General features: G+C 42.5%; 1 protein-coding gene across 1 annotated transcript in view; it reads right to left on the bottom strand.

Moving 5' to 3' along the window:
- The window catches only part of TEX11 (testis expressed 11), a 467,244-nt gene that overhangs the window by 302,977 nt on the left and 143,657 nt on the right, over window positions 1–20,610 (bottom strand). The window contains exon 9 of the mRNA XM_036304176.1: window positions 519–573. Within this exon, the coding sequence (XP_036160069.1) occupies window positions 519–573 (55 nt within the window). The remainder of the gene's footprint in view (window positions 1–518; window positions 574–20,610) is intronic.

Raw genomic sequence — 20,610 nt, 5'->3', positions numbered from 1 at the left:
TCCCAACTGCCCTCCCCTGCAGGACTGATCACACCCAACTTCCCTTCCCTGCAGGGCTGGTCACTCCTAATTGCTCTCCCCTGCAGGCCTGGTCCCCCCCCAACTGCCCTGCGCTATTGGCCTGGTCCCCACCAACTGCCCTGCCCTGTTGGCCTGGTCACCCCCAACTTCCTTCCCCTGCAGGGCTGGTCCCCCCAACTGCCCTCCCCTGCACGACTGGTCCCCCCCAACTGCCCTCCCCTGCACGCCTCAGTCCCCCCTAACTACCCTTCCCTGCAAGCCTGATTGCCCCCAACTGCCCTCCCTTTCAGGCCTGGTTCCTCCCAACTGCCCTCCCCTGCTGGCCTGATCGCCCACAACTGCCCTCCCCTGCCGGCCATCTTTGACCACATGGGGGCGGCTATCTTGTGTATTGGAGTGGTGGTCAATTTGCATAGTATGTCTTTATTAGATAGGATAACAATAACATAAACTGTATTTATTCTACCTACTTTTGCAATATTTAACATGATCCTTACCAGCATTTCTGGCTCAACAGAATTCTTATCCATCTTCCCAATATCAAAGCTTTGGCTAATCAAAAAAGAAAAAAAATACATACTCATTTTAGATTACATTTTCAAGATTACATATTACTAAGAAGACATGGTATAATTATACTTTATTCCAACTTATCTATTTTGCTCTACAACAGATTATTAGATAACCAGTACATGAAAATCAATTGTATAAGCATTACTTTCTAACTACAAAAAGCCACAATTTTCTCAGAGTATATATCAAATAAATCAACACTATAATTATATTCTGGCTCTTTTCTATTTGAATATACTTATAAATATACTACATTAAAATAACATACATGTATATACTAGCTTTTACTTAATGGCACATTTTAAAGTCTACGAAATATAAATGTATTTTTAAAATAAAACAAATACAGGATTTTCACAGACAAATGCTTAGCAATATTTATTAAGCTTCACAACACCCTTGTGAAGCATTATTAGTTCCATTTTGTAGCTGAAAGAACCTTTAGCAGTTAATTGATGTCTAATATTTCCTGCATTGGCATTAAAAATGAGTGAGGGGTTAGGGAGAAGAGAAATTTGATTTTCCATTTTCTGCTTTAATTACCAAACCACATTATCTATGGGACATTCTGATAACCACAAATGATATATTAGTATGAGCCTCAGGATTTCAAAACCTAAACTTAAAAAGCAAAACAAAGATCATTCGCCATAAAATTGGTATTCCAAGGGAGGATGTCAATAAAATTTTGGTGAAATGAATTAAACTAAAGACGTTACTTTGAAATATTCCTTTTTTAAAACTCTAAAAAGACCCAGAACTACCAAACTGAGTTTTCAGCTTGCTAACAAGGATTCAATAATGCTGGCCTAGTCATTGTAAGTCTCCTTTGGTACATTAAACCTACATTCAGTTGTGTTTTTTTAAATATATTTTATTGATTTTTTTACAGAGAGGAAGGGAGAGGGATAGAGAGTTAGAAACATCGATGAGAGAGAAATACAGATCAGCTGCCTCCTGTACACTCCCCACTGGGGATGTGCCCGCAACCAAGGTACATGCCCTTGACCGGAATCAAACCTTGAGTCCGCAGGCCGACACTCTATCCACTGAGCCAAACCGGTTAGGGCTACATTCAGTTTTTTAAGTTACCAATTAAGGATGGAACTTTTGTAATGGTGGTATAAGGAGTTCTTGGATCCTTTCCCCCAATGAAACAACAATTTTCCTGTTAAAATCGTTAAAATAAATGACCACTTAAAGTCTCTGGAAATTGCCCTAAGGGTCTATAACAAATGGAAAAATATTTATTTAAAACACAACAACTAAATTTCAGAATAGTGATAGTTTGTAACATTTGAGCTCTTATCTCCTATCCACACCTGCTGCTACCCACAACAGCTCCATCTCATTGAAGCTACTCCAGATGAATGCTGTCAAGAAAGTGGGAATTCCCTCTTACTCCAGCTCCTAGACTCCTAAGCTATGGTTTCACCTAGGGAAGGGAAGGCTACCAGCCTCTCTTATCTTCCCCAGGCCTGTGCTGTGGAAGTGCTATTCGGGACAGGTACAATGAAAGAGCTGGGTATTCCCTTCCCCACCCAGTTCTCATTCTTAGAGTAAGAGCTCTATGCCAGGTGCAACAGATTAAGAATATTAGGCCCCTAGTTTCCTTCACCCAGGCTGGCTCATTGGACAGAGCTTCCATGCCGGGAGGGCATGCCAATAAGATCAGGGACAACCATCTCCTCAGCATCCACTCATAGAGCAGGGGTGTCACTCCAGGAGAAGCATGCCAAGCTCCTGCCACTAACTCTAGTAAAGTGGCACAAAGGTTCTGCCCAGGGGAAGAAGCAGGCAATAAAGTGGAAGATCTCAGCATCCCTGCCTGAAGGGACTGACTTTATTTAGAACAGAGCAGGAGTTGTTCCTGCCTAAGGGGCATTGTCAAAATCAATGGAGATCTTGCCAGTGAGCAATTAAGAGGGGACTGGTAGCTCCATGATAATAGTAGCAACAAGTGGGACTATTCTTGGGGGGGAAAGGAGTGTGGGGATTCGGGAAGAGACTGGACAAAAATCGTGCACCTATGGATGAGGACAGTGGGTGGGGAGTGAGGGAGGAGGGTGGGGTGGGAACTGGGTGGAGAGGAGTTATGGGGGGAAAAAGAGGAACAAATGTAATAATCTGAACAATAAAGATTTAATAAAAAAAATAGTAGCAACAAGTGGGGAAAAAAACAGCAGAAGTTTAACACAAGGGAAAGAGATAGACAAGAACAATCCTGGGTTCACATTCATCCCTGAGGGTACAGAAGGTTATGCATACTGATCCATCAGCGAAGAGCCTGTGAGGCTGAATGGCTCAGATGGCTTCAGGAGAACCTCTTACCAAACAATAACTGAAAATTAAGGTACTCTGATCCAGGGTGAGAGTATGAATCCCAAGAAAAAAAGATTCATTTAATGTGAACCTCAAGAAGGAATTTATCTGCTTGAGATGGACTCCCCATGGTCAAACAAGGGTCCAAATTATATCTATATATATAAAGAGCCAGGGTCCATAACAAGCAAAGGCTTGACCTAACACCAGAAGTCAGTGCTGGGTCGCCACGGCGACCCAGCACTGACTGCAGCCGGTGCCAGCGCAGTGATCCAGCACTGACTGCCAAGGGGGCTGCTTCCCTCCCTATCCTCAGACATTCCAGCGCTGGGCACCCGCTGAACTGAATACTCTTAACACATCTGTCCCTAGTATGCAAGATGATGTTGTGGGAAAAGTGAAAACACTTTGGGGGTAATTGCTCATAAAGAATAGGCCCTGGAGGAGAAAATGGAGGCTGAACAGGCAGACCTGTCGGGCACCTCCTTCCAGGGCCAGGATGGAAATACAACTAAATTGGAGAACATTCACCTGGAATTTCCAACTGTGATCGAGCTGAGGAGGTGACATATCACAGGAAGAACAGAAGTACCCTGGAGACTGGTAGGAAGGGCGAGATTGGGGGGAATGTCTGGAGAAGACACACCCACCCCCAGCGGAGGTGACCGACCAGTGGCACTTCTGGACCTGTGGTGGCACAACCAACAGCACCTGTATCATCCATGCAGCTATGAAAGGTAGCAAGACTGCTAGCGGCAGTAGAGTCTAGACCTGGCAAACCAGAGCCAATGGAGGGGAGAGCGAGACTTTGAGGGCCTTTTTTTTTTAAATCTCCAAACTCAGAGCACAGGAGTTTTGATTTGCAACTACACACCTGAGGCATTGGTGCAGGGAGGAAGGCATGGACTTGAGGTGCCTGAGGAAAGGTGTGGGTGGGAAGCAGGACAGGGAGACCTGGAAAAGCAGTAGCCTGGAGTCCTGCATTGGGTTATTTATACTTTTCCAAAACAAAACAGCCATTCTCCCTGGGAAGAACTACCTGGAGGGAAAAAAACCCACCCTCAGTGATACAGTCTGCCACACCCATTTCTCAGTAAACTGAGAAAACAAAGGCTGAGGCCAAGCTTAAGGTCTGAACAGTCTCAAAGAGACCTCGGTGGCCAGAGTGAAGGAGGGGCCGTCCGTCCCACTATTCTAGGAACCAGTCTGATAACTCCAGGGTCCCAGCTGACCCCACTGGTCTCCATACAAGAACCTCTGTCCAGCCAAGTGCAGAGTAATATTTTGGGCCACTCATTGAGGAATAACTCTGGAACAGGAAAAAAACACCCATCATATTCCCTGAAAGCGAAACACCACCCCCACCTAAGCCCTGTCAGAATCACATTCTGGAGTGATTAAGATTGACAGCTGGTGGTGAGGCAAAGGGCAGATTGGCCCCTCCTGCTTGAAGCCAAGGCCTGTGGAGACAGACACAAGCAGTGGACGGGTAGATCTCTTGGAGCTTCAAGCAGGGTGCTAAAAGCCAAAAGACAGTGCCTCACAGTAGTTAGCACCTAAATACCTACAGGAAGCCCAGAATTGGCAGACAGAAAACCAAGATGGCAGCATAGGTAAACACCGGAGATTGCTGCTTAGCACAACCACTTCAAGAATACAACTAAAAGACGGAATGGACATCATCCAGAACCACAAGAAGGCTGGCTGAGTGGAAATTCTACAACTAGAAGGAAAGAGAAAAGCATACCGAGACTCAGAGGAGCTGCAGTGCAGAAGTAAAGTACAGAGGTATGGAGGCGCACCCGGAGAGGGCTGGCGGCTGAGGTCACGGTTGTCTTTTTCAATTGGTAGGGAGTCTCAAGCTTTGAGCATCAGTTCTAGGCGAGTCTCTGGGGACCCAGACTCATACGGGAGAAACTGGACTGTCTGGCATCGGTCGGAACTCAAGGGCAGCTTTCTCTCAGAGGTGCTTGCAGTGATTGCTGGGACACTGAGAAGTGGGGCCTCTGAGGGCAGCCATAGATGCTTCCTCCACCCTGTTGATCCCCTGGGACCACCGCCCCGCCCAAGCTGTGGGCCGGCTTTTGCATATGAAAGGCCTGCCCTTTGCAATCTGAAAATTACCTAACAAACTTGCAGCTGGCAAAAAGCCCCACAGCAACTTGCATTGCTTCACAGCTGAGCTCCTGCTGGGTAGCCAGAGGCAGAGGCTAGATTAGCACCTCCTTAGAGATCCAGGAGCCAGTGTGCCTGGTGGTCAGAGTGGGACCATCCAGATTATAGCTCCTCGGATCCATAAAGGACAAACTCAGGGGGCAGACTCAGTGAGCACCAAAGCCCCACTGAAGCAAGTCTTGCCCCAGAGGGATGTTTTCAGCACAGAAGTTCTCCCACTGTAGACACAGCTGATTCTCACAGCCAATTGGCCTGGAGGTCAATTCCTCCCAGTGATACCTACAACAATCAAGGCTTAACTACAAGACTGTGCACAAAGCCCAAAAGGGGCTGCACCAAGAGTGTCCACCTCAGGTAATTGGGGAGGCTGAGCCACTGGGCCTTATAGGACACCTAGCACACAAAGCCACTCTATCAACACAGGGAAGCATAAAAAATGTGGAGACAAAGAAACAGGACACAAATGACAGAAATGGAGGAAAGCAAACTACTGGATATAGAGTTCAAAACCACACTCTTAAGGTTTTTCAAGAACTTTCTAGAAACTGCCGGTAAATTTAGTAAGACCCTCAAAGAGTCTGGTGAGACTACCAATAAATGTAGTGAGACCCTCAAGAAATCTAGTGAGAACCCCAAGGTTATGAAAAAGGACCAACTAGAAATTAAGCATACACTGACTGAAATAAAGAATATTATGCAGAGTTCCAACAGCAGACCAGAGGATCGCAAGAATCAAGTCAAAGATTTGAAATGTGAAGAAGCAAAAAACACCCAACCGGAAAAGCAAAATGAAAAAAGAATCCAAAAATACGAAGATAGTGTAAGGAGCCTCTGGGACAGCTTCAAGCGTACAAAAACATCCGAATTATGGGGGTTCCAGAAGAAGAGAGAGAGCAAGATATTGAAAACCTATTTGAAGAAATAATGACAGAAAACTTCCCCCACCTGGTGAAAGAAATAGACTTACAAGTCCAGGAAGCCCAGAGAACCCCAAACAAAAGGAATCCAAAGAGGACCACACCAAGACACATCATAATTAAAATGCCAAGAGCAAAAGACAAAGAGAGAATCTTAAAAGCAGCAAGAGAAAGAAATTCAGTTACCTACAAGGGAGTACCCATAAGACTGTCAGCTGATTTCTCAACAGAAACTTTGCAGGCCAGAAGGGAGTGGCAAGAAATATTCAAAGTGATGAATGCCAAGAACCTACAACCAAGATTACTTTATCCAGCAAAGCTATCATTCAGAATTAAAGGTCAGATAAAGAGCTTCACAGGGGAAAACCAAGATGGCAGCATAGGTAAACACCAGAGATTGCTGCCTCGCACAACCACTTCAAAAATACAACTAAAAGACGGAACAGACATCACCCAGAACCACAGGAAGGCTGACTGAGGGGAAATTCTACAACTAGAAGGAAAGAGAAAAGCATACCGAGACTCAGAGGAGGTGCGGTGCGGAAGTAAAATACAAAGATGTGGAGGTGCGTGTGGAGCAGGCTGGTGGCTGAGGGCGCAGTTGTCTGTTTCAATCAGGAGGGAGTCTTAGGCTCTGGGCTCCAGTTCCAGGCGAGTCTCTAGGGACCCAGACTCAAACGGGAGAAGCGGGACTGTCTGGCATCGGTCGGAACGCGAGGGCAGCTTTCTCTCCGAGGTACTTGCAGTGGTTGCTGGGACACTGAGAGGCAGAGCCTCTGGGGACGGGACTGAGAGCAGCCATAACTGCTCACTCCGCCTGCCCGCTCTGTTGATCCCCTGGGACCCTCCCTGCCCAAGCCCTGCACAGAGGCATTTGCTGGATAGCCTCAGGCAAAGGCTAGATTAGCACCTCCCTAGAGGACAAAAGTTCTCCCACTGCAGACATAGCTGATTCTCACAGCCAGTTGGCCTGGAGGTCAAATCCCCCCCAGTGTTACCTACAACAATCAAGGCTTAACTACAACAAGACTGCGCACAAAGACCACTAGGGGGTGCACCAAGAAAGCATAAAAAATGCGGAGACAAAGAAGCAGGACAAAAATGACAGAAATGGAGGAAAGCAAAATGCTGGATATAGAGTTCAAAACCACACTTTTAAGGTCCCTCAAGGATTGTCTAGAAGCCGCCGATAAATTTAGTAAGGCCCTCGAAAAGACTGGTGAGACTGCCGATAAATATAGTGAGATCCTCAACAAATCTAATGAGACCCTCGATGTTGTGATAAAGGACCAACTAGAAATTAAGCATACACTGACTGAAATAAAGAATATTATACAGACTCCCAATAGCAGACCAGAGGAGCTCAAGAATCAAGTCAAAGATTTGAAATGTGAAGAAGCAAAAAACACCCAAAATGAAAAAAGAATCCGAAAATACGAAGATAGTGTAAGGAGCCTCTGGGACAGCTTCAAGCGTACCAACATCCGAATTATAGGGGTGCCAGGAGAAGAGAGAGAGCAAGATATTGAAAACCTATTTGAAGAAATAATGACAGAAAACTTCCCTTACCTGGTGAAAGAAATAGACTTACATGTCCAGGAAGCGCAGAGAACCCCAAACAAAAGGAAATTGATTAAAACCTAACTTTTCACCCTAACCGATTTGGCTCAGTGGATAGAGTGTAGGCCTGCAGACTGAAGGGTCCCAGGTTTGATTCCAGTCAAGGGCATGTACCTTGGTTTCGGGCACATCTCCAGTAGGCGGTGTGCAGGAGGAAGCTGATTGATGTTTCTCTCTCATTGATGTTTCTAACTCTCTATCCCTCTCCCTTCCTCTCTGTAAAAAATCAATAAAATATATTTAAAAAACACACACAAAAAAACCTAACTTCTCTCCAACAAGATAGGGATCCTAGAGAATTGTGGATAAGTCTCCTCTACCTCTTAAAAGAGATTCTGAAGCTCCTCTGGCAGAAACCTAGGGTACCATAGAACATACTTTCTAAATTACTAAACTAGATGATCTGTAAGAATTCTTGCAGCTCTAAAGTGTTATTTATAGTAAATTGTCTTATTAAAATTGCTATTATACAATTCATTATATTTCCACAAGATGGTGCTAATACATTCAATTTCCCATTAAAACAGGTGTATATAGCCATTTTATAGTTAATATTTTTTTCATAGTCTATGATTATATAATACCCTTAATTTTTCAAAGTACTATTATGTTACTTATGTTATCTTCAGTACAATCCTGTGATACCGATAATGTTGCACCCATTTTCCAGATTAGGACATCCCAGAACATGCTAATAGTTAAGTGAGTGGCACAGTCACCCAGTTGACTAGTAACAGATTTTCTACTGATAGCTCTGTAATCTTCCCCTAAATCTCACTGCCTCACTATGGATAATACTGTCAAATTCTCAAGAGAACAGAAGCAAAAATAAAGGAATGAACATTAAGTAGCATTAAAACAGATACACACTTTCCTTGAGCCCATATATTGAGCAATTAATATTTGTGCACATAACTACATTTATATTTACTTTGTTGTTTCCTTTACTTCTTATTAGAAGACCTCTGGTGATATATATTCCTATATAACCATAGAAGAGGTTAAATATAAATTTTTAAATCTCATAAACATTCTCCTTATTCTAAACATAATAGCTATTTTTAAATCCAGCATGGAAATTACACAGTCTGGTTTCACTAACTCTAAGTGCTGTGAATTTAGAAAACAAGAAACATAACTTTTGCTTAATTCTCCTTCTGATTCCATGAGAGATATAAAAAGTATTAGAGAAGCAGGAAAGAAATACACTTCTCTTCCCATTTGAGGATACTATATCCAGAGTAAAAACTATTCCCAACTAATAGAAAGCAATTCACATTAGCTACCAACTGAGACAGGTTTAAATTAGTTTTAGAGAAATTAAAAATAATGTTAGAAAGGGAGCTCAAAAATTACTCCTCCTATAACAGACTACCAGCCAACCCAACTTTCTATTCACATCCAGAAAATCTAGCAATACTAAGTTTAGGCTACTGTTTTTTTTAAAGGTAATATGATCTGTAACCATGTATACTAGTAAAAGGGTAATATGCTAATTAGACTGGATAGACCAGACACGTCTTCCGGTTGTCATTTCGGATGTCCTTCCTGACAAAGCCAGCCTGGGCGAAGCCGCCCGGAGGTCCCAGCACCACAGCCATTTCCACAGAGGCAGCGGGAGAGGGGGCTGTGCGGTCCTGCCCCTTCCACAGAGGCAGCCACAGAGGCAGCAGCGTGGGCCTGGTCCCACGCCTCCGCAGAGGCATTGGGGGGAGTTAGGGGGTAGCGCGATCCCGGACCCTCCAAAGAGGCTGAACACGGGGTGCAACCATAGTGCCTCAAACTCCCACAGCCCCTCCCCCAGCCAGCCTGGCCCCAGATTGCCCCCCTCCCACCAGTGGGCAGGGGGCAGGGCCAGCGCTAAGAAACAGTGAGCCCAGTTTCTGGTGGAGCCACACTCTCCCCCACCCCTGTGCCTGCTCAGCCAGAAGCCGGCTCATGACTGGTGAGCACAGCAGAGGTGGCGTGAGCCTCTCCCACCTCCACAGCAGGTGGGTGGTAAGGAGCAAGGGGTCCTGGACTGTGAGAGCCCCAGAATGCGAAAGGGATGTCTGAGTTCCAGCTTAGGCCTGATCCCCAGGGGGTCCTGGACTGTGAGAGGGCACAGGCCAGACTGAACAACCCCCACCACCCACCCACCGTGCATGAACTTCATGCACCGGGCCCCTAGTGGTATCGTAAGGAGGCAGAAGGAGTCATGCATTCTTTGGATCCTGAGAAAAGAAAGACAGCACAGAACTCTCACACAAGGGGTTGAGAAATACTCTCATTTTTAAAAAACTACAAAGGACTCTCCTCTTCAGAAATGTATAAGCACTCAGTCTCTGAAATGTAGCTTAAAGAAGTAGGATCATTTCAATTTCATTTATTAAGATCAATGTTAGATTATTTTTTACAGAATACCTTCAGGATTTTATCCAATTCTCCAGGATTTTGTCTAATTCAAGAATCTTCTGTCATTTCCCAATTTTGCTAACTGTTACTAACATAACAAAAGATTACAAATTCAAAATTTTTCCTATGTATACTCTTTGGCTTGGTTTTGTTCCATTAATTTTTATTTCCAGTCCATTTTGAAAAAAAATCTTCAACTCCTTAAATGCCCCAAATACACTGCAAGGATTCTCATGTTTTGCTTGTCACTTATTTAATACATTAAAAGAGCTTTTAAAATTGGTTTTGAAAAAAAAATAAAGAACATAATGCAAAATATTACTACTGAGCATTTGTGAGTGTGGGATTATGAGGTACTTTTTCTTTCCATATAATGTATTTTTATGATATTTAAATTTTTTAAAATAGCACATGTAATTTCCTTAAGTAGAAAAGAAATTTTAAACTTCATTTTTATTATTTCCATGGGTATTGCCCTTTCATTTTCATTATTCTCCCCTAAATTTAATTTGCCATAATTAGAAAATAGATCTTCTTACACAAAAAGAAAAAAGTAAACCTTCTAAGTACCTATCAGCCAGTAATTCCAAGGAACACAGTTGAATGAATTATAAAGAACTACTAGAAAATTTTTAAAAATCATCCATGATTAAGAATATGACTAAGGGAGATTAAAAATGGTGGCAGAGTAAGTGGATGCTGCACAGACATACTCCCAGGACCAAACTGGAATTACAACCAAAATACAAAACAAAAAACAAAAGAAAGAAAGAAAAAAATCCTGGGAGGAACCAAGATGGTGGCATAGGTAAACACCTGAACTTGCTGCCTCACAAAACCACATCAAAACTACAACTAAAAGACAAAACAGATATCATCCGGAACCACGGGAGGCTGGCGGACTGCAAGTTATACAACTAGAAGGAAAGAGAAAAGCATACCGAGGTGCGGAAGTGTGGAGGTATGGAGGCACACGGAAACGGGCTGGCAACTGGGTACGCTGTTGTCTTTTTCAATCGGGAGGGAGAGACAAGCTTCCAACTGCTCTGAACTCCAGTTCCAGGTGAGACTCTGGGGACCCAGACTCATACATGGAGAAACTGGACTGTCTGGCATCTGGACAGGAACATAAGGGCGGCTTTCTCTCAGAGGTGCTTCCAGCGATCATTGTTTCTGCACGGTGCCGAGGGACACAAAGACCCGGGGACCTCTTGGGGCAGGGCTGACAGGCAGCCATTGCAGTTTGCTCCGACCTGGTGATTCCCTGAGACCCCACCTCACCCAATTTACAACCCCACCCAAGCTGTATGCAGAGGCTTTTGCATATGAATGGCCTGATTTTTTTGCAATCTAAAACCTAACAACCTGCAGCTGGGTCAGAGATACCCAGAGCTTCCAAAAGAAGGCCCAAGGCTCAACAGCAGATTGCATTGCTTCACAGCTGGGCCTCATCTGGGCACTTCCAAACCCCACACAAAGAGGAGGAATCTGCAGATGTCTCTGTAGCTCCTGCTGGGTGGCCCAAGACAGTGGCTGACTTTGCACCTCCTAGGAGATCCAAGAGCCAGTGTACCCAGTAGTCAGAGTGAGACCATCCAGATTACAACTCTTCACATCCATGAGACACACTCAGGGGGCAGACTCAGTGAACACCAAAGCCCCACTAAAGCAAGTCCTGCCCCATAAGGGTGTATCCAGCACAGAAGTTATCCCACTGTAGACACAACTGGTCCTCACAGCCAATTGGCCTTGAGGTCAATTTCTCCCAGTGATACCAACAGCAATCAAGGCTTAACTACAACAAGACTGTGCACACAGTCCACAAAGGGGTGCACCAAGAGTGTCCACCTCAGGTAATTAGGGAGGCTGAGCCACTGGGCCCTATAGGACACCTAGCACACAAAGCCACTTTGTCAACACAGGAAAGCAGCCAAAATGCAGAGACAAAGAAACATGTCATAAATGAAAGAAATGGAGGAAAGCAAACTACTAAATATAGAGTTCAAAACCACAGTTATAAGGTTACTCAAGAATCTTTTAGAAACCTCCAAGAAATTTAGTGAGACCCTCAAGGATATGAAAAAGGACCAATTAGAAATTAAACATACACTGACTGAAATAAATAATAATATACAGAGATCCAACAGCAGACTAGAGCAGGGGTGGGCAACCCCTGGCACTCAAGCCAAACATGGCACGCCAGTAACTTTTGCTGGCACGCGAAACCCTCTCTTATTATCTTCCATTTACAATTTTTGTGAACATTTGAATGACTTAAATGTTAAATTACAAGGAACTGGCAAGACACTTGATGTTATGTTTGGTTACATAAAGGCTTTTGAAAAGAAACTAGAAGTGTTTAAAAGGGATGTGGATGGTGAGAGATTTAGATATTTCCCAAACCTCAAGAGGCACATCAAAGACCTCTCAAAAGATGACAGAACAGACTGTCCATGCCTTCAAAAGCTGTTTTTAAACACCATCGAGTCAACTATTGAGCAGTTCTTCTCAAGATTTGTGAAATTCAGAGAACTGGAAGAGACAGCAAAATTCATGAGGTTTCCAGACAGCATGAAACTGGAGGAACTAAACTTACAAATGTTTTCATGGATAGACATGGCTGACTTTGAAATGCAGTTGATTGAATTTCAGAGTAGCTCAATTTGGAAGCAGAAATTTATTGACCTTAGAGTTGACTTGGAAAATATTGAAAAAAAGCGATTAGAGACAGGAGTACCAGAGAGGTGTCGAAAACAAACTACTGAGGACTTGGAATGCCATTCCAGAAAATTTTTTCTGTTTAAAAAACTTTGCAACAGTGTTACTCTCCATGTTTTCATCCACATATACTTGTGAATCTTTGTTCTCAGTGATGAATTTTGTTAAGTCTCGTAATAGGAGTAGCCTGACGGATGAAAGTAGTAGCTCATGCATATCTCTGAAGGTCATGAAATATAAACCTGATGTAAAATCTCTGTCATCAGTGATGCAGCAGCAAAAATCCCACTGATAATATCAAATGGAGTCATAAAGTTTTCTGTTGGACTATCAGTGTACATGTATACATTAAAAAATAAATGTATTTTTCATCATCATATACTGTGTTTTTATCACTCGAATGAATTTTATTATTTCTTCAATGTTCTTCACATACATACACCTTAAGAGATATCAAGTAGGCATAACATGTTCTCAAAAAATTAGGGTTGGCATGCAGAAGAATTTTGAGTCAGAGATCTTGCTGGTTTTGGCACGCACTCACAAAAAGGTTGCCAACCCCTAGACTAGAGGATCCCAAGAATCAAGTCAAAGATTTGAAATATATAGAAGCAAAAAACACCCAACCTGAAAAGCAAAATGAAAAAAGTATCCAAAAATATGAAGATAGTGTAAGGAGCCTCTGGGACTTCAAGCATACCAACATCCGAATTATGGGGGTGCCAGAAGAAGAGAGAGAGCAAGATATTGAAAACCTATTTGAAGAAATAATGACAGAAAACTTCCCCTACCTGGTGAAAGAAGTAGACTTCCAAGTCCAGGAAGCGCAGAGAACCCCAAACAAGAGGAATCCAAAGAGGACCACAACAAGATACATCATAATTAAAATGCCAAGGGCAAAAGACAAAGAGAGAATATTAAAAGTAGCAAAAGAAAAACAGCTAGTTACCTACAAGGGAGTACCCATATGACTGTCAGCTGATTTCTCAATAGAAACTATGCAGGCCAGAAGGGCGTGGCAAGAAATATTCAAAGTGATGTATAGCAAGAACCTACAACCAAGATTACTCTACCCAGCAAAGCTATCGTTTAGAATTAAAGGTCAGATAAAGAGCTTCACAGATAAGAAAAAGCTAAAGGAGTTCATCACCAATAAACTGGTACTATATGAAATGCTGAAGGGTATTCTTTAAGAAGAGGAAGAAGAAGAAAAAGGTAAAGGTAAAAATTATGAACAACAAAGTGACAACAAATGCATATCTATCAAGTGAATAAAAAATCTGACAAACAGAATAAACTGGTGAATATAATAGAATCAGGGGCATAGAAAGGGAGTGGAATGACAATTCTCAGGAGTAAGGGGGTGTGGGGGGTGCAGGAAGAGACTGGACAAAAATCATACACCTATGGACGAGGATGGGGTGGGGGGGGTCAAGGAAGGGGATGGTGTGGGAACCGGGTGGAGGGGAGCTATGGGGGAAAAAAAGAGGAACAACTGTAATAATCTGAACAATAAAGATTTATTTTTAAAATCCTGAATAATAAATTGAAAACTATCTGGTGAGAACTCTGATAACCAAGGATGGAAAGTGGAGACTGCATAGAGACTGGTAGGAAGAGTGGAGGCGCAAAAGGGCTGGCAGGGATCCGATAGACAGCAGCTGAAGTTCTGAAGACATATCTCAGCTGAGGGGAGTTGCAACTGAGAACTCTAGGATCTATACCCAAAGCAGGGGGCCCCCAGGAGAGAGCGCCAGAACTGAGAAAGATGCACATGTAACATCTGGGTGTGAAAAACAGCAGGGTTGTGTCTGCCAGTTAGAGATAGCTAGAAATGCAGGCACCCTCTTAAAGGGACAATGTACAAAATTCCCTACGCATCCACTCACCTTGTGCTCTGGCAGAGGTAGGGCAGTGGGCTGGAGGTGTGTGAGAAGAAGCTAGAGTTGGGGGCTCTGGGGTTAGAGATCGGAAGGCAGACACCCAGGTTTCCTGTGCTGAGTCATTCCCTCAGGCTGCAGAGGACATCTTTCTCAAGCAGACCTTTGCTATCCAGGCAATATTTGCCTGGGGGGAAGGCAGTTGCCCCACTCTATTAGAGAACTTCTTGCCCCACACTGTGGAGTTTCTGAGGTCCATTAAGAGATTGATTTGGAGAAACTATTTAATAAAAATTGTAATAATTTGCTTTTTGAGTGCTCTCTAAAAGGGAATGTTCCTTTCATAATGGTTTAATTTGGTTCAGAGTATTTTAAGGTTGTTTGTAACCCAGTTGGATGTGAAATTTTTGGTGCCTAAGAAATATTGCTTGAATATTATTATCAACTAGAGGCCCAATGCACGAAATTCGTGCGGGGGGGGGGGGGGAGGCGGGGGTGTCCCTCAGCCAAGCCTGCACCCTCTCGCAATCCGGGACTCCTTGGGTAGGGTCCCTAGGCCTGGCCAGTGATCAGGGCCTATTGGGGCTGTCCTTCCCCTGGCTGCCGGTAGCTGGCCCTTCCCCCACTGCTGCCACTGCTTGCCATCTGTGTGACACTGTACTCCCTCCCCCACCACCAGTGGCCTCCCTTTGCAGGCAACAGGCATGAAATGCAATCACTTGGCTGGCCTGGGCCTCTCTCTGTGGGGTGATCACTAGCCAGCCTCGCACACCCACCATAGCATCGCTGGCTGGTGGCCTGGGCCTCCCTCTGTGGGGCGATCGATCATGGGGCCCCCGCAGAGGGAGACGCTGCCCACCCACCGCCAGCCAGGTGGCCTGGGCCTCCCTCTGTGGGGCAATCATGGGGTGATGGCGGGTTCCCCCAACCAATCGCATCACACCCGTGTTGGCTGGCCTGGTGCCAGTGCATGTTATAGCATGGTTGTCCGGAAGATCATCTGGATGGTCATTCTGCTATTTGGTCATTCAGTCAATTTGCATATTATGCTCTTATTATTATAGATGACAATGTTAAGAATCAAAAAGAACTTCTGAAAGGTAAATTATTCATTTATAGAATGTTATATGGTTAAAACCAGAAAGCACATCAGACATTAATCATATTGTAGTCCCAGCATTGTCAGCTCTTAAAAAAGAGAGGTCAGTGAAAAAATGATATGCTCACTTTGTTGTTAAAAAGAAATCAACTGACATTCATAAAACTATAGGAGGCTGTACATTAGATAGAAAAATAAGCTGAGTCCTTTTTAATATGTGGAAAGGAAGTTATCTTAATTATGTTGTTCCTCTGAGTGTAATTATGGATTTAAGTGGAAAAAAAGGTGGTGCTATTTGAAAGTAGCTTCATTTTCAATGTATGTGGTATCTTGCCATCCCAAGCTATTTAAGTTTGTAATGTCAGTGAGAGTTGGTGACAGGCCTAGGTGACTCCCAACAAATCCTGAAAAGTATTTTTAATTACTGGTGGGGGAAAATGACCCTGTTGGTGTTTTTAGGCCTTTCTGTGGGATGCAAGTGCTTGTGGGGTATATATACCCATTGTCTAAGACTATGGGAGGGAACCTAAAAGAGTTCCTACCTTCTCCCAAAAAAGAAAATGTTACCCCCAGGGAAAACTAACAGGGTCAAGGTCTACGGAGAGCTTGGTAATTAGCACAGGATTGATTCTGGATATGCATATAAAGGAAAGCCAACCTCATTTCAGAATCAGGGGGTAAGCATAAGTAGTTACTTATCTATACATCCTATTATCATTGAGTCTTATCACTTTCATTCTCTGTTAAATACCCTAAAACTGCATCTCCATGGAATGAACAGTGTTATTGCACTTTGATCTGTCAGAAGTCAAGAACCATGGCAGCCCTCAGTGGTCTTTGATCTCGGTTGGTCATTCAGACAGTAGCTATAGTGTGCCTGGGTTAAGAGTTGAAAGGGGAAATAAGTCAGAGTGTAAAGAGGACACTTTAACCACTTGGAGTGGAAGTTTCATCATTTTCCTGACTATTACCAGTCAGCCTGGTCCAGGAGGATTAGTGACCAGGTCTTTTGGGAAAGGGTTAGCTCCTCGTAGGAAATGCCTGAAAGAAGGAGTTTATTTTCTGATGAAAGGCTGTATGAAAATATCCTCCTCAAGTAACTTGCTTAACTACATATAGATTCAAGTGTGTCAATATTCTATTTTGTATATCAAACAAATGCTATATAATGGGGACAGATCTATATTATACTGTGTATGGCATTATTAAGATGCTTTTTCATTACTTTTTAATCACAGTAATTTTAAAATGTGTAAAAATTAAAACCAGTGACTCCTGTTTAAAAATAAAAGTTGTAGTTTTTTATTCATGCTGAATAATAATCTCTAGTTAAAAAAAAAAGTCTTTTTACCTATGCACATTTGTACTGAATTGGCAGTAAATGTTAGACATTTACAGAAATACCAAATATGAAGAAACATAATTAAAAATCTACTTTTTTTAAAAAAAGAAAGAGAATGAAAAGAACAATTAGTATCCAGGCAGAAACAATCACCCCACCCTGTTGGAAAACTTCTCACCCCACCTGTAGATGATTGCCCAAGGCTATTCAAGACTGAATACAATCAGTCTGTAGGCAGAGACAGGTCTCTGGAGGCTTTGAATCTTTGCCTGATCTAATTAGTCAGAAACAGCAATTGACACTCTCCTGCACTAGAGATTGGGAGGTGCAGCAGATCTACCTAATACATAGTAACAAACCCAAACAGACACCCAAAATGGGGAGACAAAACAACCACCCCCAAACAAAAGAATAAGCTAATTCTCCAGAAGAGCTAAATGAAAGGGAGATAAGAAACTTAACAGACATAGAGTTCAGAGTAATGATAGAAAAGTCTATTTTGTCAGATTGGTACCCCAGGTTTTTTTCCTTTTCTATTTGCATTGAAATTTTTTTCCATCCTTTTACTCTCATCCTGTTGTACTGGGCTGCATATCAGGGTGCACAGTGCTGTCTGTTCCTGGAACAGACAGATAAGAAGGTACTGACATCAGGTCAAGCCTTGAGATATGGTCTCATGGTCCCTCCTCAATATACTGTTCTCTCTGTTCCCGGAAAGCATAGATAGGAAGGTGGTAATGCTATACTGTGTCGGGAACAAATTGCGTAAACAAGGCTTTGTAACTTTGTAGTTTTTGCAAATAAATATGCTGTAACTCTTGTAGTCAGGGCTGCAGTTCAGCCTTTGCTTTGGCGGGGTGCTGGGACTGCAGACAGCTGGCCAGCTTAATAAAGGTTCCTAAATTTAAATTCTGAGTCGGTGGTCTATCTCGCTGAGTCAAGCCATAACACTGTGTGTCTTTTGTTCTGAGGTAGGTCTCTTGTAGACATCATATAATTGGCTCAATAGCATGAAAAAAGATATAGTAACTATGAAGAATAAGATAGAACTAATAAAGAACACAGTGGAAGGAATAAAAAGCAGATTAGGTAAAGCCAAGGTTTGGATCAGTGAATGAGAAGACAGGGTAGAAAAAAATAACTCAATCAGAGAACCAAAAAGAAAAAAAATTAAAAACAGGAGGACAGCTGACAGGAGCTGTAGGGCAACATGAAATGTAACAATATTCGCACAACAGGGGGCCAGAAGGAGAAGAAAGTGAACAAGGGATAGAGAACATGTTTGAAGAAATAATGGCAGAAAATTTTTCTAACCTGGTGAAGGAAAAAGTCACAAAAGTTCAGGAGGAACAGAGAGTCCCAAGCAAGAAGAACCCAAATGGGCCCATACCCAGGCACACCATAATTAAAGTGCCAAAAATTAAAGACAAAGAGGGAAACTTAAAGGCAGCAAGGGAAAAGCAATTTGTAACCTACCAAGGTGCTCCCTTAAGGCTGTCAGCTGATTTCTCATTAGAAACTCTACAGGCCTGAAAGGAATGGCATGAAGTGTTCAAGGTAATGAAAACCAGGATTATTATATCCAGAAACCAACATTATTATATCCAGCAACGCTATCATTCAAAATAGATGATCAAATAAAGAGCTTTTCAGACAAAAAAATTTTCTGAAGATGACAATTAATTCCATCTGATCTAGTGAGTCATTTAGGATTGATGTTTCTTGGCTGATTTTTTGTTTAGAGGATTTTTCCAATGGTGATAGTGGGGTATTAAAATCCCCTACTATGATTTTATTGCTGTCAATCTCTCCATTTATCCCCTCCAGAAGTTTTCTTATGTATTTGGGTGCTCCTATATTGGGTGCGTATATGTTTACCAGAGTTATTTCTTCTTGTTGGATTGCTCCCTTTAGTATTATGAAGTGGCCTTCTTTATCTCTTTTTATGTCCTTCACTTTGAGATCTAATTTGTCAGATATAAGTATTGCTACCCCAGCTTTTTTTCCACTTCCATTCGCCTGAAAAACCTTTTTCCAGCCCTTCACCATCAGTCTGTGTGCGTCTTTTTTTCTGAGGTGGGTTTCCTGTAGACAGCAGATATATGGGTCATGTTTTCTTATCCACTCAGTTACCCTATGTCTTTTGATTGGGGCATTTAATCCATTTACATTTAAAGTTATTATTGATAGATACTTGTTTGTCGCCATTTTTATTCTTTACCCCTGTGTTTCTTCTTCATTTCCTATTTTTCTTTTTACAGCAGACCCTTTAGCATTTCTTGCATTGCTGGTTTGGTGGTAATAAATTCATGTAGTCCTTTTTTGTCCGTAAAGCTCCTGATTTCACCCTCAATTTTGATTGATAGCCTTGCTGGGTACAGTATTCTCAGATTCAGACCCTTCCTTTGCATGACATTGTATATTTCATTCCATTCTCTTCTTGCCTGATGCGTTTCTGTTGAGAAATCAGTTGGTAGCCTGATGGGGGATCATCTGTATGTAACTTTTTGTCTCTCTCTGGCTGCTTTTAAGATTCTTGCTTTTTCGTTAGTGTTTGCCAGTTTAATTATAATGTGCCTTGGCGCCGGTCTTTTGGGGTTCATTTTGTTTGGGACTCTGTAAGCTTCTTGGATTTGTGTGAGTTTTTTCTTCCCTATATCAGGGAAGTTTTCTGTCATTATTTTTTCACAGGTTTTCTATTCCTTGCTCAGTTTCCTCTCCTTCTGGCACCCCTATTATGCAGATGTTGTTTTGTTTTGCGTTGTGCAAAAGTTCTCTTAGGCTCTCCTCCTGCTTTTTAATTTTTTTTTCTAGAAGCTGCTCTGCTTGGGTATTTTTTTCTACCTTGTCTTCTAGCTCACTGATGCGGTCGTCTGCTTCTTCTAGTCTACTGTTGATGCTTTCTATTGAGTTCTTTATAGCAGTGATGTCATTTATCATTTCTTCTTGGTTCTTCTTCATTTCCTCTTGGTTCTTACACATATTGTTGAATTTGTCTTCCATTCTTTTCATCCACCTTATGACCATTTCTATGAATTCTTTCTCTGACAGGTTGCTTGCCTCCATTGCCTCCATTTCGTTTACTTCCTTTTCTGGTGATGGCTGTTTTTCTTTCATATGCAGGCTATTTCTTTGTCTCCCCATGATCTCTCTTTTCCAGGTGTTTGGTTATGTAGTTCTCTCTCTGCTGCGTTGATTTAAAGGCACAAAATACAACACAACAAGGCACAAAGCACAAGGCACTGAACACAAATGTATTCATGATACTAATAACCCCAAATAAAGGTGACCACCAGATCAAGGAGAATTAGGGGATAAGGAAGAAAGAAGAGAAAAAGAAAAAAGAGGAAAAAAAGAAAAAAAAGGAGTGCAAAAATGAAATTGGGAAAAGGAATAAAAAAGTAAGAGAGAAAAGAAAGAGAATGAAATAGAAGAGGGGAAGAAACTACTTATATGTGGAGAAAACTCCAATAGAACAGCCACTAATCCCAACAAATTCCAGGAACAGAATGCAAACTACAAACCACAATTTCTATCAAGTGAGGCGAG

This window comes from Myotis myotis, unplaced genomic scaffold (assembly GCF_014108235.1).
Source record: "Myotis myotis isolate mMyoMyo1 unplaced genomic scaffold, mMyoMyo1.p scaffold_m19_p_4, whole genome shotgun sequence".
Lineage (NCBI taxonomy): Eukaryota > Metazoa > Chordata > Mammalia > Chiroptera > Vespertilionidae > Myotis > Myotis myotis.
The sequence above is the reverse complement of the archived record's forward strand: the minus strand, read 5'-3'. Positions and strand labels throughout refer to the sequence as shown.